Raw genomic sequence first — 26,360 nt, forward strand, 5'->3', positions numbered from 1 at the left:
TCAGCAAGGATTTAGTCTCATTTCTGATAGAAGTTTGATTAAGAAAGTGACAAAAATGTGCATGCAGTCTGTGCATGTTACTCTCCATATTGGTTAATGATGAACACGATGAAGGTGATCAGGTAATAGTGTTCTGGTATAGCTGCTGTTTCATTATACATTTTAATGTCATTTCCTAATTTAGTTTTATTCCATTTGTTTCATGTGGTTGCATGGTATTTAATTGAATACATTCTGGGAAACCTTATAACACACGAATGCACAGTATCATCTTCTCATCTTCCTACCTGTTTACACCAAAAAATAATCTTTAATGGGTACGACAAGGTTTATGATAATAATAATATTTAAACACTTTATTATGCTAAATAAAAAACATCACTTTTTTAATAATTCAAAAATCTCAATGCAAATAACTGAATTAAATAAATCAGCTGTTTGCAAGGTCAAAATAATAGTATTTCACATACAATTAAAATTCCAGGCTTAAGTCTTGGCTTCATGAAGCACACGTGTGCTTTAAAACACATTCCTGATGTTTTATTAGGAAAAGGTTGCATTTTAATACACTGAGTGTAACTGCAGAGGACCAAGAGTGCCCACTTTAATATAAAGCGCTCTGTTATTGCAACATGGAGAGGATCTGGAAACTCCGTATGGAACCTTTTATACATTGAATTAGTGCTCCAGTTATAATCCACCATGCTTAACCTTTATTTGTTTCTTTTGATTGATTCAGCCTAGTTGGTGTATCGTGCAAATATACAGGATCAAGAAAAAGGTAAGATAAAGCACATCAACCAGACTAAGAGCAGAATGTGAGACAGGAGGAGGGAGCATCGAGGAGGCAGGGTGGGTATAGTGGTGGCTGCTGGCGCTCTCTGCAGTACAGATCTGCTGAGAGCACCAGAGCAGAGCTCCTCGACAGATCACAGCCGCAGGGTTCCCACTGCAGTGTAGAGGGAAACCTTACACCAAAATATTATACAAGGGGACAACAGTCAGAACAACTAACAGGACAGAAGGTAAAGGAAAGTGGAGGACAAGAAAAGAAGTGATGAGACAAACTGACAGAGGAGGTAAGAAGCACTGCATGAGGTTTTCTGCTCTTTCTTGGACCGACAGAACTTCCAGGGGGGCGAAGCGCTTTGTGTTCTACTTTTAGAGTCCTTTTAATTATTTATCTTCTCACTTATTTTGGTCTGTGAAAAGCAACTTTGCTTTTTAAAAAGTTTAACGTAAAGGTCTGAAGCCAGAGAACAGGAAATGTTGAACATTTTCTAGTTGTTTGGGTACTGCTTGTGTATATTTGTATGTTTTTCTTTTGAGTGTTTCTGCATGCCTTTCTGAATGAGAGAGTGGAACACGCCTGAGTGCTTTAGGTACTAATGTGTGACAGCTTGGAAGCATATTGTAAGTAAAATTGTCTTGCACATAAGCTGTGGAGCAAAGGCTTAATCGTATCCCTTTTCTTCACAAGGAGCTGCTTGAAGGACCTCATGATGTCACATGAAGCAGATTCGTTTTTGTGATAACAATCACGGGAAACATTAAGTTCAAACATTCCTTGAGATACATTGAAGAAAGTCTACCCATCTGCCACTGCATCTACCTCAGGATGGCTGGCTGTACCAGCCGCTGCAGACAGGGGGTGCTCAAATTAATCCAGTCCCTGCAGAGATTGGTCTCAGGAACCCTCACAAAAGGTACTTTGTACTGATGCACTCACGTATTCTGAGCCTCTTGAGTGTTAGCTAACTTAGATACAGTGAGGTCTTATGGGTACTCCTGTGTATGCATGTGAATTCAGTTCAGTTCCTTTTTCTTTATGTGGCAACACATCACAAGATAGTTTATTATTGCCTTTGAACAGTTAGGCCAAACTTTACTTGATATAGAAAAATGAGTATTCCCTGTCACCAAGCACTTGGCAAAAAGTGGATGGATGTTGGACATTTTCCACCACCACTCTCTCTCTCGCCCCCTACAAAGCAATGCTTTGATCAGCTTAATGTTGTCTTCCTGCAGTTGATCTAAAATAATTTGCTAGTAAGTGTCCCTGTTTTCTGATATCCTGTTTGTTGTACTTTATATCAGTGACAGATTTCAGCTGCCTTCTAATAGCACTCAGTTTTGCTTTAATTAAAGAAGCTCAAAGATTCCTAAAGATATATTGAAGAAAGCCTACCCATCTGCCACTGCCTCTACCTTTCTCAAGCATAATTTATACGTCTGTGTTAAACTTAACGTAGAGGCTTTAACATAGCTTATGAAAGCGACAGATACTGTTGCCGCGGTGAGCCCCATTTGCACTGCAATTTCACCACCAAAACATCAGCTGACGATGGTGTTGATCCATTCGCTCCAGTCTATTTCAAAAATGGTGGCAGAAGAAGAATTATCCAGAAATGAGCGGGACAAAGTGACAGTACAGATCACATTGCAGGTGTAGTCGATGCAATATGTCGCAACATTCCTGAGGAGGGACACATCAGCTTACAGAGTAGGTTACGCTGTAGGTTATAGTGCAGGGTTTCAGAAAGGATTATGGTTATAGCGTACCTACGAAACATAATTCAGTAGCCACATGCAAAACACAACAGGAAATAGCTCGCTTCGTACTACTGGAAATACTTTGTGTGGATTGTGAAGAAGCCGCCCGAATAGACTGCTCAGGAGACAGCACAACTCGGATGACGCTGTGTGTAGCCCACAGATCAGTTATTTGTGACACTGTCCCCTGGTGACAGAAAACAGCTACAGCATGTAGCTGAAAGTCTGCAATTCTTTCCCGTAGAATCTGCAAAAGCGATGTTTGAGCCATTTGGCTAAGCCTGGTGGGGGGGTTTGTTTTGTTTTGTTTTGTTTTGTTGCATACAACCACAGGTTTCCTAAATCTTTCACACTGCATAGCCAAATACCTACCCAAATGTGGTGCCATAGTCCTAACAAGGTTCAGGCCTGCAGTGCGTATGTGAAAGTGGTTGTAGGCTCAAGTGTTGGAATAAGAAGGCCTATAGGAGAAAAGAAGAGCAGTGAGAAACAACAAGCAATCAATACTGGGCAGGTCGGTGAGGCTAGTAGCTGCAGATCCAAAACTTACAGCCAAGAAGCCAGAGATACTTGTAGAAAGGTACAAAGAGAAAATGCGGTGGAGAGAAAACACAGAATTGAAATGCAATGATGGCATAAATCCACACCGAGTGAAAAACAGGAAAAGAAAGGGGTGCCTGTTAGTCCAAGCCTAGCAGCAGAAATCTGTCAAATTATGATCCCATCATTCATTCCGCTGAAAGTTCATATTAAGACTGTAATAGGATTGTTTTTCTGACATAGATTTAATTTGAATTCCACGATTGAGCCATTGTGTGGTCTATTAAGCAAGAGGCACATGTTCTGTCATCGTGTCTTTAAAAATTACAGAGCATTTGCTTTGCTACAGTTGCAGGAAAGAGTTTATGAATCCCTTGTACTTTTTTTGTGTTTAAATTTCTGCATTAATATGACCTAAGCATAAAAGCTGTAAAAGCAGATAAACCAAACCAAGTTAAGGAAATAATGCAAACATTTTGAATGTTGCTATTTATTCACACAGCTTTATGTAACTGTCTGGAACATGGGAACTGATACACTAGAAATGTAACTTACACATTCAAGCCCTACATGTCATATATTTCTTCATTGTTTTTAAATCATTCTTCAATCTTTGATCTATGTATGATGTGTTGCTAAATTACATTTTTGTAAAGTGTCTTGCAAAAAAACCTGAATGATACTAATTTAGCGTTTCTTATAGGTTGCATAAAAATGCTGTTTTTTACTGTGTTAGCTTACTGTGCTGAAGCATAAACGTCACTACAGTACTACATGTGTTAACAGTTGGTGTTGGGTTAGGTATATCAACCTTTTGAATTTGAGGGAAAAAGTTGAAATTTTGAGATTGCAAACCCAAAATTTTGAGATAATAACCAAAAATGATTACATTTTTGGTTATTATTGAGGACCACCTACAAAAAAAAATTGACCTTCCATAAATTATGTGACTTATCTTTAGCTAATAAGATATTTCAGATATGTCAATATTTCATTTGGACATATCTGTATACTTTTAATTTTCATCTACATCTAGTAAGCTTTGCTATAGAGACTCACATGTGCAGAAAAACACAAGTAAAACAAACGTCAGGAAATTCTCCTTCTTATATGACATGCATGCTTTGAGTGGCTTTGAGTTAAATGATGAGGTCATTTAACTCTCATCTGCACATAGCTCACAGGCTGAGGCTGTGGTGTACTCTAAACTTCTTCTATTCATCATGCTTTAGTGCTTGTTTGCTTTTTCTGCCCCTTTCTCAGTTATAGTTAAAAAGTTACTTTTCACCTAAGCTGCAAAAATCAAACGCTGAGTCACGATGTCAGAGTGCAGCTGCGAGTATGTCACGACTAAAAAAACACACACAAACACAGTACTGCTCTCACTTTCAGAAGAACCTGTGGTCTGATATAAATTTAAAATTCACCCTACGCACATGTATGGAGCATAAAATATTTGTGCAGGTGCAGGCAGCGCTTCATTTTAACACTCGCTGTGGGCCACAAATTCCAAATTTATGTATTTTTACCACTTCTTTACTTTTCCATCTAGAAGCATTTGGATACTCTTACTATCTACCTCTAAATTATTTGCAGCCATAAGCACTCTGAGAAATTGATTTTTCACAGGGCAAAGAAAGAAACTTGCAAACTGAGAAACACATCAGATACTGTCAACAAACTGACAATGACAGCATGATGCCTGAATTGTACGTTTTTACACATAAACAGCTACTATCATGCATAATGAAGGATGAATCTGTTGACACATTTCCCACAGCTTGTGTTACAAATGCAAATATGCATTTACAGGAGCAACAAGCTCAATGTTTTTCATTGAATTAAGCAGGAATCCAGCCAGGCTTAGGTTTATAATAATGAACTAACCAAAATCTTACTTACTCTGTTACATGTGCAGTGTTTGTCCAGTGTTTTTTCATCTGCAATGTTAAAAAAAAAAAAGAAGAAAAAATAGTATGTAAATCCTTTGTAGCATGAACCTATGTGATATAAACTGGTGTTTTAGTCAGCCGCTGAGCTATTCTAAAAATTATCCAACCAACTCATGGCAGTGAGTAGGCTGACTATCTAGGTCATGCAACACAATCGCATAACGTAGCTATTTGACTGAAACAATCCCAAACCTACTTTTTTATGGTTAGGAGCTAATCCTTTACCAAAGGAACGAAGGATTACAGTTTATAGCAGACTTGGTTATCAAGATGATATCTGGTTCTCTCATTATTTGTAGACGTTAGTTATATTTTTCTTTGCATTCTTAAAGGATGCATAACTGATCAAATGTAATGTAAATTATGTTGAGCATCCACTTGCTTGATACTGTGCATCTGGACATTTGTTGCTTCTGTCCAAAATGTTCTATTGTGCTTCGCTGACCTTTACTGACTTAAAGTTAAGATGCGTGCGCATTGGGCAGCATAAGGGCCGAGTCTTCATTTAGCTTCATAATTAAATGTCACAGAGTTAATTAAGAGCCACTGGTCAAAATACATTTAAGTGGTCTAAACGGGGATTTAATAAATCTATGATTTTATGCCACAGTGGGGGTTTTAAACCTTTGGAATTTTTACATTTATACAATGTTAGTTTCTCATTGCCATAGCTCAAGATGAACAGGCACAACTATCCATCCATGCAAAAACACAGGCAAACATAATATTTCTTCCACGTATCCAATTCAGGGTCACAGGAGGAATGATAACAAACATTATTCAAAGTTTTAAACATCATAGGTATTAATTTGATTTTGGTGCTTACATGGAGGGGGTTGATCTTGTAATGTGCGGTTACAGCATGAAGTAACAATGTCTTGTTTAGCTTTGAGCCCTTCCTCTGCACAGTTTAATTATAATCAGATTTCACAAGCACTTGCTTCCAGATTGCGGCAGAGGAAGACCGCATGCTAAAGTATGCACGGATGAAGACATGAAAACATGCACATATGTTCTCATAAACATTAACACACAAGCAAGCTATTTAGAGCTATTTTAACAGCTATATTCTATGTTGTTTTTTGCATTTTTCCTTGCATACACTATAGACAAAAATGAACTGTCTTATCTTTAGTCTTATGCCTTAAGTCTTATTAAGTTCAGCAGCATGCATATTCATCCTCAGACCTTTAAACATTGCAAACCAAGTGAGGATACAGTAGTTATGATATGCCTCGGGGCTGCAGCTGACTTACTGTTATTCCTGTTTCTAACATTACATTGTACTTTATGCTCTTTACATAGTGCTTTCCTTGTAAAATAAAAAAAATAGTTTCCATGTAAAGATACAAAGGAGTAGCACTAGTAGCTTCAGTGTTTTGACAGTTGCTCTGACCTTGCATTCATGTTAGTGCACATTTAAAAATGGCTGTCCTCCCTGTTGTTATAAAAAGAGACAGTGACCTCTCACAGCACATTTTAAAAGCAAGATGGCAGAGTGCAGCCTCAAACATTCAGCTAGAGGCAACTTTTTCGAATTTTACAGCACGTGAGAAACCAGCTAAAAGGCCTCAGACAAAGGGAGGGACTTGTGAGGTATATTTTGAGTGAGTTATATATATTTTGCTGTGACGTACTGATGTTGTAGTGCAACATCCAGGGAATCTGAATGTCAAACCTAATGGGAAATCTGATGCTGTGCATTACCTGACAAAGTAAAGAAAAACCTCTTTTTGAACTGACGGGACTTTGACAGAATGACTGACAAGGAAACTGGAACAGCACACAGATTTAATTTTATTAAGGACAACTTTTAACAAATACTATTTCAAACTTTTTTTTGATGTGTTGTTTAACCACAACAGCAGACATACAGTTTAGCTTTAGGAAAAAAATGTCTGTGTTTTTAACGTTGAATGTATTTAAAAGAATTTCACAATTAAAACAATATCATTTCTTAAATACCACAAGACCACTCCCAGATCTGAATGGTAAAAAAAAATAGATTCAACACTACCCCATCAATTTGCATGAAAATATATATCCTCTATTTCGAGATAAAAATTGTGGCATTGTTGCTTAAAGCAGGCGTCTGAAATGTCCCTGCTGTTTTTGTAAACAAGCAAAGTTTTGTACCTACGAAACAATCACCTTTAGATTGCTTGGAAGAATTAAAACTTCCATCCTTTGCTCATGATCCATCTCTATCATGTTTCCTGAAATTCAGTTAGCGTGTAGATGTAGGCTGTAGGTGGGTTTGTGGTTGCATGTCTTTTTTTTAAAGATGGAATAGACTCCACCCATTCCACTCACACAATAAACTACAGAGTTTATAGTTTACTATAGCCACAGCTTACTATGGACCTAGAAAACTATACCCATAAAATTAAATTTGCCATTATATTCAAACTCATGAGGTAAAGATTATCTTTATCACAACTTCAACATCTACTTTTAAAATTTAGTTCACATCATGCAATCATGCAAACTGACAATCATCTTTGTTTAGATACGGGAAACGAGACACATCTGGGGAAGCACATAAAAAATGCATGGTTCAACAAACACAATAGATTTATACTGTCTTTTGTGTAGACCCAGGTCCTGAAAACACGAAGAGTGCAGGTAAAGACAGAAACCTTTCCTACCCGACCTCATGCTGCACCTGTCTCTCACTATTACAAGTCACATGTGTCCTCTAAGAGCATAACCTTGCAGCAGTGGTTCTGTCACCACACACTGCAGAGTTAGATTCAAATCTATGGCTCAAGCTCTTCTAACGTAGCATCTATTTTGTTCAAAACCCGCATAAGAGTTATCTGGCATTAAGCTCCGGTTTTACAACCATCTTCCTTAAAAAAAAAAATCTTTCTCCTCTGATTCTTTCCCTTTTTTTGTGACTGTAGAATCAGTGGATTGGAGCTGACAGTGTGTGTCTCTGCTTTTAATTTTTTACATCACCTCACTACATACTTTTATGTAACCGTCTTCTTCTAGATTTATTTTTATCTCTTGCTCTTTCCTCCTCCGTGGGTGTGTACGTGTTTCGCCCCACCATTACTCCTGTCCAGCCACGTTGTTTTACTACTTGGTATTTATATGCAGAATCTCCTATGGTTAGATGGCTATTCGATCCAGCGAACAGTATGGTTATGTTTGCTCAGCCACATTTCTGTGGAATTCCTCTTTCATGTTCATATTTAGTAGTTCCCTGAGGATTTTTGCATGTAATGCATTAAATCGGGAGCAAAACTTGTTTTGAATGGTGACATGAGCTGCTGCTTGCATCAGGAACTGTTACGCTCTGCTGCCATCTGTCGTTTAACAAGTAACTCCACAGCATTAGAAACTTGAGCTCATGTGTTAGAGTTCTCTGCTGAGAAAACCTAACCCTCTAATGCACTTTGTATCATGATCAATACTTGCCATAAATTCAAAACGTTATGGACAAAATTCTTTTTTTGTCTAAAATTAACATTGTTGTTAACAAAAAGGTGCCAAAAATCTCCAATGTATCAAATGTGATATAAAAAATATATAATAAATATATAATAATTTCACACAACATGATATAGCAAAATGATTTTTGTGGATTTTGTTATGGGGTTATTAAACATCTCAGTTCCAAAAAATCTGAATTTTCTGGCTATTTTTGATGGGTTTTGTCTTGCAGGGTTAAAAACACTTTGTAAGAACATTCACACTAAATTTGTGACAGTCTGTTTTCAAGATGCTTGATGCATTTTCGGGGTTTTTTTTTAGTATTATTATTATTATTATTATCTAGCCTCCTGAAATAAAGCATCATTTTGCACTCACAGATAACTTAATACACATTTCAAAGTGGCAAAAAGGGGAGCTGTGGGTATTCGCCTAAAGATTCAAAAGTCATCAAATACAGGTAAATCAAAAAGATGTGATGAAAGCCAAAGCAGCTTCATTAATGGTGAATGCATAATAATAACCACAATTAATAAAAACGCTTTCAAATTTAGTACATATGATAAATAGTCTTCATCAATAATAATTGTATCATGTATTTTAGTTTATTATTTCCAATCTGATCTTTGTTATCACATCTGACAACAAACAATGACACTTAAATCTAGATGCTTAACATTTTATTCACCATACTGTGAATTTGTTAACAATTTTCAAATGTTACTGAGATTTGTTATATAGCATTCATTACAGATAAGTGACTCCAGTCTCAGTGTTTGGATTACAATTAGCATCATATTGTCACAGATACACACAAAGGTTGAGCCACAGCTTTCTAATAAGACACAGTCTTCAGGCTTAGTTTTTCTTAAATCTTTAAAAGTTAAAGCTTAAATTTGTATTCTTATATTAATAAATAGTTATTACAATAAAAACAAGCTTTAATCATCAGTCAAACCTTGAAAATGATACCATCCAATTAATCTTTATATGACGCATTAAATCAGTGATTCCCAAGGTGTAAGCTGATGGCATCTGGTGGGCCATGAAGGTACTGCAGGTGTACAGGTCCATCCATCCATTTAATTTTACTTTACAACAAATGCATTTCTAATTCTTAATTTTCATAAGAGTCGTACATTTTGAAGATAGGATTTAATTTTAAAACTATCTCCTTTTAAACATTTGTATTATCATATATAAAAAAATAAACATACTTACTTTGAAATCATATGAGATGGCTTCCTGAGATTATTCTATTAAAACGTTCCTTATGGAATCCTAAAGAATCATTGTAATTCAGCTTATTATATTAATAATGGCATTAATAATAAGTAGTATGTAGTTGTATTAACAGTAAAATATATATTACCCATTTATGTTTAGTTTATTTGATTTTGTATTTCATAAGAAACAAAAGTAATTAATATACACAAATTTACTTGACAGTGAAAAGCACCACAAACTCCAGGAATGTCCCCATTTTTTCCAGAAAGCTGCTATACTAGCTTCAAAAGCTGTTGTGTAATAATTCCCATCTCAGTAGTAGCTCTAAAAAGGACACAACTGAATGTCAGGTTAAAGAAAGAAGACGAGACGACATAATTTAAAGATGCAAGTTCTTGCATAGTCAGACTAGAAAGCCACATGAGGTCTGAAACTGCTGTCTCAGCCCACTGGAGGGAAAGTGATTCCTGTCCAATCATCATTTGGTTCACTTGATTTACATGGCAATTGCAGGTTGAAATAACTGTTAGAGGAAGTAGTAAGAGGAGTTTAATGATAACGATGAGCTGCCTTTAATGCGTGCATGAGCATGCATTCATACAGAATACCAAAAGCAGATGGAGCAATGAAACACTTTGGGAAATAAAAGGACATGTGGCAGTGAAAAGAACAGTCTTTCATGTGCACTATCATTATTTGCATTCAAATTACAGGATTTCTTGTGAATGTGTTATTTTAACCAGCCACCGAGCACACAATGCACCAAATCCCTACAGCATGTCTGATATCTGATGAATCCACAAGAGGACTGGCCCATGTTGGGCTGCAATGTGTGTATGCTGTGTGGCGGTCAAGGGCAGAGCCCCTGGCAGGTCAAACCCCAGCTGTTGAAAGTGGTTGTTGGGGCATGGAATATTACCTCACCGTAGAGTTAGGAGCTTGAGCTCTTGCAGTTGAGAAGTACTGGCTAGATATAGTGGGATGCAACTCAATGCCCAGGTTAGTTCTGGATGTCAGGCTGGACTCTATTCCAATCTTAGAGACCAGATGCAGGGGTGTGTATACTTATCTCTTGGTTTTGCTGCCTGTATGTTGGGTTTTTCGTAAGGGAATCGTGTAATTTTCCAAAAGCATAAAGGGATTTTTTTACTGGAACCAGGAGCAACTAAATCTAAACACACAGTATAGGCAGTGCACAAATGTGCCTCTTGCTTTGCTCAGGGCATACTGACTATGCAAGAAAGAGCAAACAGTTGTGTCAGCTGTGTTTCAGAACCAAAGATAACACCTCTCTCATCTCATATTTTTATTTAAAAAAAAACACTAACCAAAGTAGCAATGGAAAACAACATGACTGATAAAATCATAAATAATGGCTGATTAGTGTACAAGGTCCAAGTGTGTCCTTCCCACTGTTTGTAGAAGGGGTTGTATGTGAATTAGAGAAAAGATTTTGAAGAGATTATGAAGCCAGACTGCAATGCAGCGTCCTTGAATGTCTGTCATAGTGCAGGGTGATATGGTGCACTAAGACTGTTCCAGATGGCAAACATCTGTCACAAGGATTACACCGGGTTATTTAGTAATCGGAATACTTAATTTCCCATCGCAAGTGTGTGAGTGTGACTGTCTGTATGTCAAGCAGGTTATTTTTGGTGAAGATTATAAACGAGTTAGAAACATCTGTGACACAGTTTACGAATTCTTTATGCTTCCTGAATTATCCAAGAAGGAAAAATAAATACTACTGAATTGAAGAAGGCAGAGAAATCATTACATGAAAGTCACTATACAGAGGGACTATATTTGAATGGATGAAACTGGGATACAAGAAAAATTTAGGACAGACACTTGATATAAAACATGATGGTCCTTAATGTTTTGCAGAATGCCCCTCGCTCAGCTCTCACCATCTTGGCTTTATTGATTTCAGACATCAAGTAAGCAGTAGATCTTGATAACCCCCATTCACTATACAGTCACTTATCTTATTGACTATACAATGATGATCATCTATTTTACTCAAAATTAGATCACAGTTTACAAAACATACATCACTGTGGATTCTCTAAAAGCTGGGGCTACTAATCTGGTTACTGGGGTTGTAAAGTAAGCAGTAGGGTCGTTTTCTCATTGACCGGCATGCAATCAGACTTATTTTTGGAGCCAAAATAGTTGACCTTTCTAACCTTAAGAAAAAATCCTTAAATTTGCTTCACTTTTCAGATCCAGCGGCTACATCCATCTAACTTCAGATAATATCTAAGTTGAGAGAAGTTTAAATTATTTTAGAATTATGCATGACTTCATGTTTAATTATTTAGTCCATGTTAAGTTCTTTTTCTCAGCACTACCCACACAAAGAAACTGAACTGCACAGCTGATCTAGGGTCAGGCTCCAGAGTTAGGTTGTAAAAAATAATCTGTACTCCCATACAGTGTGGATTTGATCATCATTATTATCATTTTTGCTCATGGATCTTGTTTTTAATACTCAGAACAGAACATATAGACGTCAACTTTCAAGAAACAAGAAAGCTGAAACAGCACTGAAAAAATGGCCCTCAATGAATTTTTTAAAGTGTGAGAGGGTTTTCTGAACCTCGCGTGCACAAACACAGACACACACATACACAAACAAGGAGCGAGACAAAGGCAATACATTTTTTGGTCGGCCGCCAGTAGAATATTTGATTGGATGCAATATCATTCACATTTTTTCTGTGTGTATCTCAATGTTTTTACAAGCAGCTTACAAAGACTGAGCTAACTGCCCTTCAAGTAGCTTCCATAAACTTAGACCATTTGAATTCTCCTGCAGAAATCCACAGTGAAATCTAAATTTTACGCTTTACTGATTAGCTATTTTTTGTTGCTTGTGTTGTTTGTGCTGCAATCCAGCAACCCTGCTTTATTTTCTGAGTTTGAAGGAAAACAAGCATCACTCACCCCCACAGCTTTCCATCCCACGTTACACGCAGTCCACTCTGTGAAGATTCGTTGGCACCGTTTAATACAAATGTTCTTGTTTGTAGCACATTTGATTTGTTTTTTTTTCTAAAAATATTTCTTCAAAATCTCACAATTAACTTTAATTCTTTCTAGATAGAGAAAAAGATGTGCTCCTTTATCCTGTGGTGAGTTAACATAGGCATGCACAAATGCCATCCCAAGTGGGCAGTCTTACATATAGCTACATCCTCATTATGGTACACACTTCAGGGAGCAAATTGCTCATTTGGAGTAGTAACCACTGGGTTGAGAAAATACACGTGTGTGCTTTAAATGCACACACTTCACATGTCAGTAAGCGTTATTAGTGACTACACCACTCTACAATACCACAAGGGCATGAGGAGGCAGGGAGCTCGAAAGAGTGGGGGGGTAAAGGCTGACAGATGAGTAGAGTGAGGCACAGAACAGAGGGAGTGGCGCAAAGAGGCAGGAGCAGCTTGTGCGTGTGAGTGTGTGTGTGTGTCTTTGGAGACAGGGATCAGAAATTCAAGAGAGTCAGCTCAAAGAGGAGAAGCGTCCCCCCGTGACAGATCTGGACCCAGTGAAAGGACTTGACAGGGGCAAAAAAAAAAATCCTGTAAGGTACAGAGCCGTGGAGGGAGGCAGCGACGGGACGACAGGCTGACAAAATCGTGAAGTAAATAGAGGGACTATTACTCTCTGGGTTGTTTTGGCCGGCCTGGCTTCCACAGTGACAACATGGGTGCAGTGGTGGGCACTTTGACCATGCAAACCAAACAGCGGAGACCATCTAGAGGTACGTCGATGTTAGTCACAAAGAGAAGAGATGGAGACGAGACAAAAAGAGCAACAGAAAGCTAGACCAAACTGACAGTAACACTAAGATCGTAGTGTTTGTACACCAGCTGCCAATCATGATATGTCTTTGTTTTAGTTATTTTCTTTGCTTATCCAATGCAAAGAGACTTTATGCTTTCACCCTGTTTTTGCCAAGTGATTTAATTAATTGAACTATGAAGTTAAAGGGGAAAAAAAAGTGGATAATGAATCGTGGAAATGTTACATAGGTTTAATGAAAAGCCAGTAGTGCTGATTCTGTTTTCTCAAACAGAAATCTACAATGTTTACTTCTAGAAGTGGCAGCAGTATTGTGGAGGGTGAAGCATCTCTTACTCACGTTCAGTGACGAGGTACAGCACTTGTGCGGAGATAATGATTTAGAGACAACAGGATGGAAGAAAGATGTCCTTGAAAATAACAGAGCAAAATCACTGCTCTGTCTCTGTAATTATGCCTGTGTGTGTTTGGTGCATGCCCATCGAACGCGCCAGTGAGTGAGCGAAACAGAAACACGGAGGGTGCGAGGTTTTGGGCACTTGAATTAACACGCAGCTCACATATCATACCTCTCCCTGGCCTTATGCTTGAAAAGCCTGTTGTCATGGAGACTGGGTTGTAGGGGCATAAAGGGAGAGTGTGAGCGCATACTCCACCAGGTTGAATGATGAATTTATGGCAGCGGGAGATCGAGATTAGAACCATGAAAAGGCAGCAAAATAATGACTTTTTAAAAAGACATTGATGAAATGCCCCACGGTATGAGGGTAATGCTTTAAATGCAGATAGGATGAAACCGCTTGTCTGTGTTTTGATAAGAGCCTTTAAATGACCTTTCAGCAAAGCAGGTCATCTAGGGATTGTTTTTAGCTCGAAGTAAGTGGTCTGTTAAAAAATGCGTTGTGGTGCCAGCTGTGAGGAGGTATGTAAGATAGGACAGATAAAGTCTGATCCTGTAGGGGATAAACAGGGACCACAGCCACACAAGAAATGAGACTCAGAGGTAAGCTACAAGTAGGATACAAAATATGGCTTGTTCTAGCAATACTGCTCATCACTGAGTATGCATAAATGCTATATATATATACACTGAACAAAAATATAAACGCAACACTTTTGTTACTGCTCCCATTCCCCATGGGATGGACGTAGAGACCTAAAATTCATTCCAGATACACAATAAAACCATCCCTCCCAAACAGTGGTCACAAATCAGTCCAAATGTGTGGTAGTGGACACATCTGCTATATTGAGATAATCCATCCCACCTCACAGGTGTGCCACATCAGGATGCTGATCTGACATCATGAGTAGTGCACAGGTGTACCTCAGACTGCCCACAACAAAAGGCCACCCTGGAATGTGCAGTTTTTTGCGCTATTGGGGGTCTGGGGACCCAGAACCGGTCAGTATCTGGTGTGACCACCATTTGCCTCATGCAGTGCAACACATCGTCGCATGGAGTCTATCAGATTGTCAATTGTGGCCTGTGGAATGTTGGTCCACTCCACTTCAATGGCTGTGCGAGGTTGTTGGATATTCGTGGGAACTGGTACACGCTGTCGTATACGCCGGTCAAGCACATCCCGAACATGCTCAATGGGTGACATGTCCGGTGAGTATGCTGGCCATGCAAGAACTGGGACATTCTCAGCTGCCATCTGCCCTGAACAATGTGAACCATGATTCATACGTGAAGCGCACACCTCTCCAACGTGCCAGACGCCATCGAATGTGAGCATTTGCCCACACAAGTCTGTTACGGCGACGAGCTGGAGTCAGGTCAAGACCCCGATGAGGACGACGGGCATGCAGTTGAGCGTCCCTGAGACGGTTTCTGACAGTTTGTGCAGAAATTGTTTGGTTGTGCAAACCAATTGTTCCAGCAGCTGTCTGGGTGGCTGGTCTCAGACGATCTTGGAGGTGAACCTGCTGGATGTGGAGGTCCTGGGCTGGTGTGGTTACACGAGGTCTGCGGTTGTGAGGCCGGTTGGATGTGCTGCCATATTCTCTGAAACGCCTGTGAAGACGGCTTATGGTTGAGAAATGAACATTCAATGCACGGGCGACAGATCTGGTTGACATTCCTGCTGTCAGCATGCCAATTGCACGCTCCCTCATTGCTTGTGGCATCTGTGGCATTTTGCTGTGAGACAAAACTGCACATTCCAGGGTGGCCTTTTGTTGTGGGCAGTCTGAGGTACACCTGTGCACTACTCATGATGTCAGAAGAGCATCCTGATGTGGCACACCTGTGAGGTGGGATGGATTATCTCAATATAGCAGATGTGCCCACTACCACACATTTGGACTGATTTGTGACCACTGTTTGGGAGGGATGGTTATATTGTGTATCGGGAATGAATTTTAGGTCTCTACGTCCATCCCATGGGGAATGGGAGCAAAAACAAAAGTGTTGCGTTTATATTTTTGTTCAGTGTATATACACAAAATCATATAACTTATTTTAAGAGGAAGAGGGCTTGTTGTTTTTATCTCTCTAATGCCCTAATATAACTGGTATATATTTGACCAGTATAGCCAATCTGTGCTATACCTGGTTTGTCTTGAAAAAGGTCCTGTATAAACTTTCAACAAAACTTTGAAACACGCAGAGAGATTGCTGTCGCAAATCAAGAAAAACATTCAGGTCAAAATGTGTTCTTAGGATTGGGGGGGCTTGTCCACACAATACGGTAGGGGAAACAGTTCTCCTCACTCTTCCTGCAGCATTCAGCACTTCCAAAGCCCAGTCAGCTTTTGTACAAAGCAAAACCAAACAGCCTGCTGTGGGTTTTGTGAGGAATCACGTAGGGGACTATGATTTTGACCCGGCTCAGTGACTTCTTCAACTTTTGTCCTCATGGCTACAGACACCAGAAGGCTGCTGGATTAAAGAAACCAGATATAATCTCATAAGTAGCAGGCTTTAGATAAACTGGTAGGATGATTATATTTGGAACAAGGCTAGCTGTTTGGGCAGTCGGCTGCTTCCGTGAAGTTAAGAGGACGAAAGAAGAAAAAAGGGAAGAAGAAAGCAAGATCATGCCAAAGTCAAAGCATGCAGAACTGTAAAAAGTGTCTGCCTTGATCTTGGTGTTTCCAAAACCAGATGTGATGAGAAGGAGGCAGATCTGATGGACACTGCACACTCATATGGTAGTAACTTCCTAATCAAAATATAACATCAGCCTATAGGACATACTTTACAAGATGATGTGATAGATAATGTTAGATTCAACTATGACTTGAAACTAGTGATTAAGACCATAAATTTATAAGGAAAACCAAGAGTAATTTTCCCATAGACTTCTACATGACCTTCATTTTCATTAGTGCTGCAGTGTTTGCCACTGACTGCGTAAGAAAGCATGTACACGCACTTTCAATTATCAGCACCATTTCAGCGTCTCCCACCTTCTTCCATTACATGCTAATAAGTGATCACATGCAGAGCAGTTGTTGCACCATTTATAACAAGACTCACTGCAAAAGTCTGCAGCATTTCTTTGTCTGAGTCTTACTCTGCGATCAAATAATTCTGTTATATGATATGATATATTCAACAGGTTTTTGAAACCCTCAGGCAACATATTCTTTTGCTGACTGTGCTTCTGAGCCCAGTTCAGCTCTCGTTTCTTCTCGGTGTTATTCTGTGTTTTCCCATTTTGCCCTTTGCTGTTCTCCTTCTTGTCTCTTGTTTTTCTTCACGCTCTGCCACCTCTTCCTTCCTCTCCTCCCAGTCCTGTCTCAGCTTTCTCTAATCAACACCTCTGCCTTTTCATCACCCTCATTCCATTTCATCTGTTTCTAATCACACTGTCACATTAACAGGAAAGAGAAATCAGCCCACAGGAAAGATTAGTCCACATAGGTGGAGTCTTAACAGCACCTTTGTCTTTCTGTTTTCATGTAACCGAGAGACTTTTAGTCACAGGGAAAATATATGTACAAATTGTGTTTGACACCTTTAAAAAATGGTTGATCCAGTATACCACCACTGCTCACATTTATTATGGCTATCTATCTCCATGACAACATGAGTCAGTGGGTTGGAACTGGAGCTCAGGGGAAGATGGAAGGGAGATTGAGAGAAAGTAACGCATTATATGTTTGCATGGTAATGGACACCATGCTATCTCACCACTGACAAATAGGCCATGTAAAAGTGGCAGATTGGGGTAAGAGGCAACATGTGTGTCTCTAGTGAACATTTTATTGCTATAGTTTCCCAAGCATGTGGAAAATCTCATTGAAATGACTACTCCCTAACGGTTTTTATAGCTGTGTCAACCATCCTGTCCAGATGTAAGCAGTATTTAAACCTTTAGTGCATGTTTTTAATAAATGAAACAAAGGAGAAAATACAGGAGAATAAAGTTAGCATCACAATAATAAAAAGAAAGCTGGCATGCTTATACAATAATAATAATAATAATAATGGATTGGATTTATATAGCGCTTTTCAAGGCACCCAAAGCGCTTTACAATACCACTATTCATTCACTCTCACATTCATACACTGGTGGAGGCAGCTACAGTTGTAGCCACAGCTGCCCTGGGGAAGACTGACAGAAGCGAGGCTGCCATATCGTGCCATCGCCCTCTGGCTTGCCCATACAAGTGCAACTAGCTGACTAAAATGTTAGATTTAGCTTGTTAATCTAGGACTTTTTTAGCACCTTGTATCTACATAGCTATTATAAAATTAATGTTAGCTATCTATTAGAAATACTAAACAGCGTAGCAGATGGGTGTACCTTCGGAGACATCCATTTTTAAGCCTTGAGATGAGCATTTTTGGTCTCACCATCATGTTGTTTGAAACTGGAAGTGACAAGCAAGGGTGGGATCTCACTGTGAAAGTGCACACTGATTGGCCAACAGCTTTTCAATCTTCCTCTACCAATGAAAATACCATGAATAATTCTCCTTTCTGACACTAGAGAATAAAAAAGATAAAAACTAAATAAAAACTTTTAGCTAACAACAGTAGCAAGCCACTGTTGTTAGCTAAAGCACTTACATGCATAGTAATGTTACAGCGTTCTGAAAGTTTGTTACCTCATTTTGCAGAAATGTAGTGGACTAAAACTGACATCCATCCATCTTTTCATTTATTTAATTCAGGGTTGTGAGGGAGCTTGGAGCCTATCCTAGCCATCCAAGGGCAAAAGGCAGGGTGCACCATGGTCAGGTTCTCAGTCTGTCACCGAACTAACACAGACAGAAAGACAATATTCTCACTAACACCTATGGGAAATTTAGAAGCACCAATTAACCTGACCCCACTAACTGGATGTCTTTGGATTGTGGGAGAAGCCAGAGAGAACCCAGACAAACAAAGGGATAAAATGCAATCAGCACACAGAAAGGCCCTGGCTAAATGGTGGATTTGAACCAGAACCTTTTTCCTATGAGGCAACAGCACTAACTAACACATTGCATATCCAACTACTAACCAGGCCTGACCCTGCTTAGCTTATGGTATGGACATAAGCTGGAATTTTGGCATTATCGACTTATTTGACATATTCCGTATATGACTGTTAGGATCCCACAGTTTCACTACATTTCCTAGTCACGGGATTTTCCTAGAAGTTTATTTCTCCTTAAAGTCACAGTTTTTCAGTTTAGAAATTCATAAAAACCTATTCTGGGTTCTGTAATCAGTCTGCAGTCCATTTCACACAGAACGTTTAAGTAAGTTTTCTATTTTTCACTAGCAGACAGAATTGACAAGGATCGTCTCTCCCACTCAAAAGTCAATGAAGAGCCGGTAATTGCTTTCCCCCCTGGTGTAGGTGGGACTTAAATGAAGATTGCACCTGTTACGACCGAGAATGTGGCTGCAGGCAGTTCTATAGCTGTGCCTCTTCTCCTGTTTCCTGTTTAAAATTTAAATCACAATGGCCTCTGGCATAATGATGTATGCTACTTGATACAGTTTCATTGTTGAGGATTAATCCTGACACCACTCATGAATGGGCTGAAATGAATGAGTCATCACTACCATCCAAAAAAAAGAAGAAGAACAATGTAGTCATGTTAATCTCCTTTTCTTCGTGTCTAATCATCTGAACTGAGTCTGAATCCATTAGGAAGCTTATTTGTTCTCACGTGTGTGTTTTTCAAGTTAATAACATAGGTGATTGAGAAATTCTGGGAATTGATAGTGTGCTTTGTCCACACTTTTGTGTCAAAACAATTCATTCAAGGACATATCATCTAATAATACCTGCAGTCTCAACAATGCATTTCAAGCCACAGACCACCCTTTGTAAATAGGCCATCTCTATACCTCACACAAAGCGTCGGACTTCAGATTTTTCTTCACCGGGGCCCACAACAGCCACTGGGAGTTTTCTTCTGGATATTTGTCCATGTTTGTAAAGCCGCTGCCCTGTAGCATGAGATAGTCACAGTGACAAACACTTGCCCACAGCAGCATCTCTTCAGATCATTAACCACCATCCATCTCCACAGGACTGGGCACTGAGCACCATGTTGCCATTAATAAAATGCTTCAGCTCCTAAGGGGAAACCTAATTTGTCAAGTAGATGAAGTTCTCCACAAATCCTTCCTTTGTTCTCTTTTTCCCTCATCCTCCCTTATTTTTCTTCTGCTTCACTCCGAGAAGCACTTTTTTATTCTCTTTGATCCCACAACATTCGTTGCAGACTTAACATTTTCAAGCTTCGCTGAGTCATCTCTTTCCTGTATTTAAAAGCCATCATATTTCTAAATCCTGAGTGGGACATACTGTTAAACAGACAGCGTGTAAATGTTGAGGCTCACATACATCTTCTTTTTTTAAACTGCCTCTCTCTTACCCTTCCCTGTAGATAAAACAGATGATGAGCTTGAGATGACGATGGTGTGCCACAGACCAGAAGGACTTGAGCAACTCGAAGCCCAAACAAACTTCACCAAGCAGGAACTGCAGATCCTCTATCGTGGTTTTAAAAATGTAAGCACACACCAGATATTGTTATTTTAAAAAATGCAGTCATACTAAAATGCACTATATTGCCAAAACTCTGTTCTATTCCATTCTAAGTATTGTTACACCTCTCTAAATCACTGAGGCATTGAAGTGTTTCAATCACTTCCATGGCCACAGGTGTATAGCATCAAGCACATAGGCATGCAGACGGCTTCTAAAAATATTTGTGAAAGAATGAGTTGCTCTCAGGAGCTCTGGTACTGTGCAAAATGTCCAGTTGTGAAATTTCCTCACTACTAAATATTTCACAGTTAACTGCTAGTGGTACTATGACAAAATGGAAGAGATTGGGAATGACAGCAACTCATTAAGTGGTAAGCCGCATAAAATTAGAGAGTGGGGTCAGCAAGACTGAGGTGCATATTGAGCAGAGGTCGCTAATTTTCTGTGGAATCAACTGCACATGTGCTTCATGTGGCCTTTGCTCAAGTAAAGCACACAAAGCGCTTCATGTTCTTTGGACTGAGAAATCGTGCTTCTCCAATCCAATGGATAATACTGGGTTTGGCGGTTGCCAGGAGAGCAGTACTTGTCTGACTGCATTGTGCCAGGTGTAAAGTTTGCGGGGGAGGGGGTTTCAGGAGTGGGGCTCATCCTTTTTGTTTCAGTGAAAGAAACTCAGTGTTGTGGGAACAGTTTGGGGATGACCTTTTCTGTTTCAACATGACTGCGCACCAGTGCGCAAAGCAAAGTCCATAAAGACAAGACTGAGCAAGTTTGTTGTAGAAGAACTTGACTGGTCTGTATCTCAGCCTAATCTCAACCTGCCAGAACACCTTTGGGATGAATTAGAGCAAAGAATTCAAGCCAGGCCTCCTCATCCAACATCAGTGTCTGACCTCACAATTGCACTTCTGGAAAGAATGGTCAAACCTTCCCATAAACACACTCCTAAGTCTTGTTGAAAACCCTTCCAGAAGAGTTTAAGTTGCTATTGCTACATAATATTAAATGCCATGGATTAAAAATGAGATGTCAGTTATGTACATATGCATGTGAAGGCAGACAAGTGAATACTTTTGGCAATATAGTATATGTGTGCATCACATCATCAGACAACCAAATTTTCATTGAGTAGAATAACTGTAGAGTCTCATTTCTTCCACAGGAATGTCCAAGTGGAGTTGTGAATGAGGAGACTTTTAAACACATTTATGCACAGTTCTTTCCTCATGGAGGTCAAGTACACAGTTTTTAATCTTTTTTATTGCACTATGAAGCTTTTCTTTTTTTTACACTTTTCTTCCATGTGTGTTACAGATGCAAGCATGTATGCGCATTATCTGTTCAACGCTTTTGACACTGCAAACAATGGTTCCATAAAGTTTAAGGTACAAAAATGGACAAAATGTTAGTTATTTCTTTAATTTTCTGCTCTTTTTTTAATTTATGCTTTCCCACTTCCCTGATCTATTTTGGACAGGATTTTGTAATGGGACTATCTATTCTGCTGAGGGGAACACTAAGGGAAAAGCTGGAGTGGACGTTTCACCTGTATGACATCAACAGAGATGGATACATAAACAGAGAGGTGAGACTGTGTTGTTACAGTTTTAACTGGATATTATTTGTTATCTCAAATCTTTGTCTAAGCATGACATGAATCTCCTGTTCTTGCAGGAAATGACTGAGATTGTGAGGGCCATATATGACATGATGGGCAAGTACACCTACCCTGCACTGAAGGGAGACGTTCCACAGCAGCATGTGGATGCCTTTTTTCAGGTTCATTTCAAATTCAAATTCAAATTTTATTTGTCACACACACAACCATACACAGTATGATGTTTGGTGAAATGCTTATTGCTGTGCAATGCCCGACCATTAAATGACAGTAAGAATTGACAATAAAATTTACAGATTTACAGATTACTACAAAATTACAGACAACAAGCCATACTATTTGTTTAAATTGGATCAACTCCCTTTATGGAGTTTTTTTCACACTTTCAACTTAACTACATTTTTCAGTCTCGTAAGGTTTATAAACCCTAGTGTTTACACATTATGAAAGGAAAGCAGACTTTTAATGTCTCTTGTCATAACCCCGTAACTTCCCAAGAAACCTTTGTTGGTTTATAGCAGCTTTGTAGTCATTATTAGATTGTTTCATTAGGGTTAGGATGCAAGGCAATGCCACCAGAACAGAATCAACAAAATAAAAATAACTTTTTCTCTACAGAAAATGGATAAGAACAAAGATGGCGTGGTGACTTTGGAGGAGTTCATTGTAGCCTGCCAAGAGGTCAGTATTCTTCTTCATGTGTTTTTGTCAAATGAATTATATTTTAAAGAATTAAAATATAATATGCATAAAAAAGCAACTAGTTTCTTACTTAAGCTTGTTATTCTAGTCGTGAAACCACCACTACACCTGACTCAAACAGCCTCTCCTCCACACAGTCCTCATTCATAAAGTGGTCTACGAACGCTAACATTACGGCTAACAGGTGGATTTTCCCATTTCATTGCAGCTAGCTAACAATTAAAAGCCACTTACTGTTTGAAAGAGTGAATGTGAACAGTATATCCTCTGTTATTTAAACATAAAACTAAAGTGACTCTTTTAGATTGCTTTTTAGATTTTGTTTCTTTGTTTTCTATTGAGTTATTGGTTCTTTTAGTAGTTAGACTTACATTAAATTATATTAGCGATCAGCAGCAACCAACTAACGCACTGACATCATGTTATGTACTGGTGCAAGATGGCACTATACATGTTATAAAAACTTTAAACACTTTTTTTAAATCCAGATTCACAGACATTGTTAAATCTGGCCCTTTTTTAGAGAAGGACTCAGTGGTGTATATTAGCCTGAATACATGCAGTGTTAATAGTGTAAATAGTGTAAAGTGTAAATAGGCCTACATAATTTCACCATTACTTAAATTTTTTTATGTCAAAAGTCAAGCATAAGAAAAACCACAATCCATCAGATGATTTCATTTCACAGACACAGGTATTCAAAATAATTCCATACACCATTTGTCTTATTTCTCAACAGGATGAAACTATGATGAGATCCATGCAGCTGTTTGAAAACGTGATGTAGAACAAGCGGAGAGGGTGGAGACAACCACATGGAAAAATGAGAGGGCTGAATGTGAGTGCGTGTGTGTGGATGAATATGTGCAGTACATCCAGTCTCTCCTCCTCCTCCTCCTCCTGTTTTATCCAGCTGTGGTCAGGATATAGGCTGAATCCCCCACAATGACTTGTATGAAGGGACTGGACTGGGATGCTCTTTAGTGCTCCTGACGAGTTTCGACACACAACACAAAGTGACTGATGTGACAGACATGGATTTTAACACATTCGTCTCTGTTCTGTCATGAAGACATGAAGATTGGCCTGTTAAAGATAAAGCTGCTCATCCATTATGAGGCTGCTCCTGACCAGCGAAGGGCAATGTGCTCAAGAAGCTGATCGTTTTATTTTCTTTTTTGCCAAGAAGCAGTTGGGGTTTGTTTATTTTTTTGCTTTTTTTTTTTTATTGTTTTTTTGCCAAAGTATGATTGCATGCTTGTTTTATTTCCAATTTTTTTGACAGATTTGACCATAAGTAAATCTATACTTGTGTCCCATCCATCTTGCGGTTGACAGATATGAGATACCGCAAACGTTGTACGTTGGTTTCACTGATGCGGTGACCCTTGTAAATTTGTGCTGGCCTGGATGTCGCTTGTGTGCTGAGTCTGTGTTATGCTCGTCTGTCCAAAACTTACAGTACAAGTCAAATAATTTTAAAGCAGCACATTTCCTGGGTCTTACATGGTGTGTGTGTGCTTATCTTTTCTTTTCTTTTTTTAGTGAAAAAGAAACCAATTCATTCTTTTTTTCATGTTTTCATCTGCTGCTTTTCGGCTTGTGGTCAAATTGGTGTATTGTCAAAAATGTTTTTTTTAAAAAGATTGAAAAACGAACAGGAATAAATTTTAAACAGAATTATGAAATGCCCGCAAATCAAAGATGTTGACGAAGAGGCTTATTAGATGTTCATTTGCACAGATGACAAGTAATCGGGATGTGACTCTCAAATGGAGACAGCGATGCCACAGAAGAAGTTTTGTCCAAAAGACATCACTGTGTCAGAAAAAGCAAGATTTTGCTGCTGGTCCATTCCAGCAAAGAACTGAGAAAGCTTCTGATAATCTTGCAGGGAAAACCGCTGAATGTCAGCTTTGGAATGTGATATGACACTGAGGACAGCTCCATTTGTAATAATGAACATTTGGCACTGTGTCCTCCATTTAAACGAGGACAGTGATGTCACACTGACGTACATGGTACACCGAAAATAGGGACTCGTGGTGTATTTAAATGCGCCACCATAATAGAAAACTCACAAGACTATCGTAGTTTAGGCACTAAAATATTAATTGCTGTTCTTTTTCGCAGTCATTAGAGAGGCTCTTTTTTCTGCACCGTGCGACCGTGTGACATCGCAGCCTCAGGTCTTGGAGATCTTATTTTGGAATCAGATTATTAAATCTCACCAACAGGTTCATTCTAAGCCATATGAATAAATGTGTCCATTCTTAAATTTGAGTGGTGTGCTACTTTATACTGGTGTGCCTATATTTTTGTATGCTATTAAAAAATGTAATAATTATTAGAGCAGAAACCTAAACAGATGAGTGAAGAGCACAAAAACACAGGGCAGGCTCTAAGGAGTCACTGAAAAATTTAATGAGTATTGTTACGGCCCTAGCTGGGCCTCCTGAAACTGCCCTTGTGTGGGTGTGGTGTTTTCTCTCCGCCTCTTCCTCTCTTGCTCCACCCCTCTGTCTCTCTCTTGCTCTTCTCTCTCCCCAGGACACAGCTGCTGTTCATTGGCCTCATTTACCACCTGGGCCCAGTTAGCAATCACCTCTCCTAGGTCATATAAGCTGGGGATGAACTGGGTATGAGAGAGTGTTTTTTCTCTGGTGTTCCCACATTGTGTGTCGAAGGTGTTGGGAGAGATCCTATAGTGTGGAGTTGTGGAAGCAGTTTGCAGTGTAGCTGCTTCACATGAGTAGTGTGGGCTTGTGGGCCTCGGCAGCAGTAAAGCTAGCTGCTGCTAGTGACAGGGTGAGCTAGTGGGCCCCTGGAAGTGCCTCCTCGTGGTGTGGAGTTTGTTTGGTTGTTGTGTTCTTTGTTGTTGCAACCTTTTTCTAGTGTTATTGGTAAAACAGCGTTGCCGGCTCCTTATGTTAATTTTATCTATAATAAAAACTATTTTATTTACTAAGCACCTCTGTCTGTTCTCCTTTCATTCTGTTCTGGACCCATTTGTTACCAGTCCACACACACCCCAAGACCTTCATCGTGGGGACGTAACAATGTGGGGGCTCGTCCGGGATATGACTGGAAGGAACAGCGGTTAGGTTGCAGTGTGTTGTTTGCTGGTGGCTTGTGTAGTTGTGTTGTATCTGCTATACTCTCTCCAGTTAGCACAGGGGGTGTCTGGCTGAGCGTAAGCTCCTCCTCCAGGCACTCATTTTTTTTATTTTGCCTTTTTTATTTTCGGAGTAATCCCAAGTGGGGATTAGTTCCCTGTCGGGGGTAGGCTTGTCGGTGCTTTGTGCACTTGATGCTTAACCTTTAAAGTTGCCTCGAGCCTGGTACACTCCAGAAGCTAACTAGGCTAAGATTTTAGTAGGTAGGTCTGGGGAGAGGGTCGATGGTCCATCCATCGATCCATTCGCTTCCGCTTATCCTTTTCAGGGGCGCGGGGGGCGCTGGAGCCTATCCCAGCTGTCATAGGGCGAAAGGCGGGGTACACCCTGGACAGGTCGCCAGTCTGTCGCAGGGCCAACACACAGGAACAGACAACCATTCACA

General features: G+C 39.4%; 1 protein-coding gene across 3 annotated transcripts; it reads left to right on the top strand.

Moving 5' to 3' along the window:
• The first annotated feature begins 876 nt into the window (after positions 1 to 876).
• On the top strand, positions 877 to 25,718 carry kcnip1b (Kv channel interacting protein 1 b). Of its 3 annotated transcripts, XR_013100515.1 has the most exons (10): positions 877 to 1,079; positions 1,481 to 1,706; positions 20,373 to 20,497; positions 21,642 to 21,711; positions 21,794 to 21,864; positions 21,957 to 22,064; positions 22,154 to 22,258; positions 22,716 to 22,778; positions 22,888 to 22,983; positions 23,539 to 25,718. XR_013100515.1 is itself a non-coding variant. In XM_004557338.5 (9 exons), exons 2-9 carry the CDS (start codon positions 1,619 to 1,621, stop codon positions 23,584 to 23,586), a joined length of 678 nt encoding a protein of 225 aa, XP_004557395.1. In that variant the 5' UTR covers positions 877 to 1,079; positions 1,481 to 1,618; the 3' UTR covers positions 23,587 to 25,718. The 3 variants fall into 3 exon arrangements, 2 of the variants coding, with proteins under 2 accessions (XP_004557395.1, XP_004557396.1); XM_004557338.5 differs by lacking the exon at positions 22,888 to 22,983; XM_004557339.6 differs by lacking the exons at positions 877 to 1,079; positions 1,481 to 1,706; positions 22,888 to 22,983 and adding an exon at positions 13,129 to 13,485.
• Positions 25,719 to 26,360: the final 642 nt, after the last annotated feature.

This window comes from Maylandia zebra, linkage group LG10 (genome assembly GCF_041146795.1).
Source record: "Maylandia zebra isolate NMK-2024a linkage group LG10, Mzebra_GT3a, whole genome shotgun sequence".
NCBI classification, from domain to species: Eukaryota; Metazoa; Chordata; class Actinopteri; order Cichliformes; family Cichlidae; genus Maylandia; species Maylandia zebra.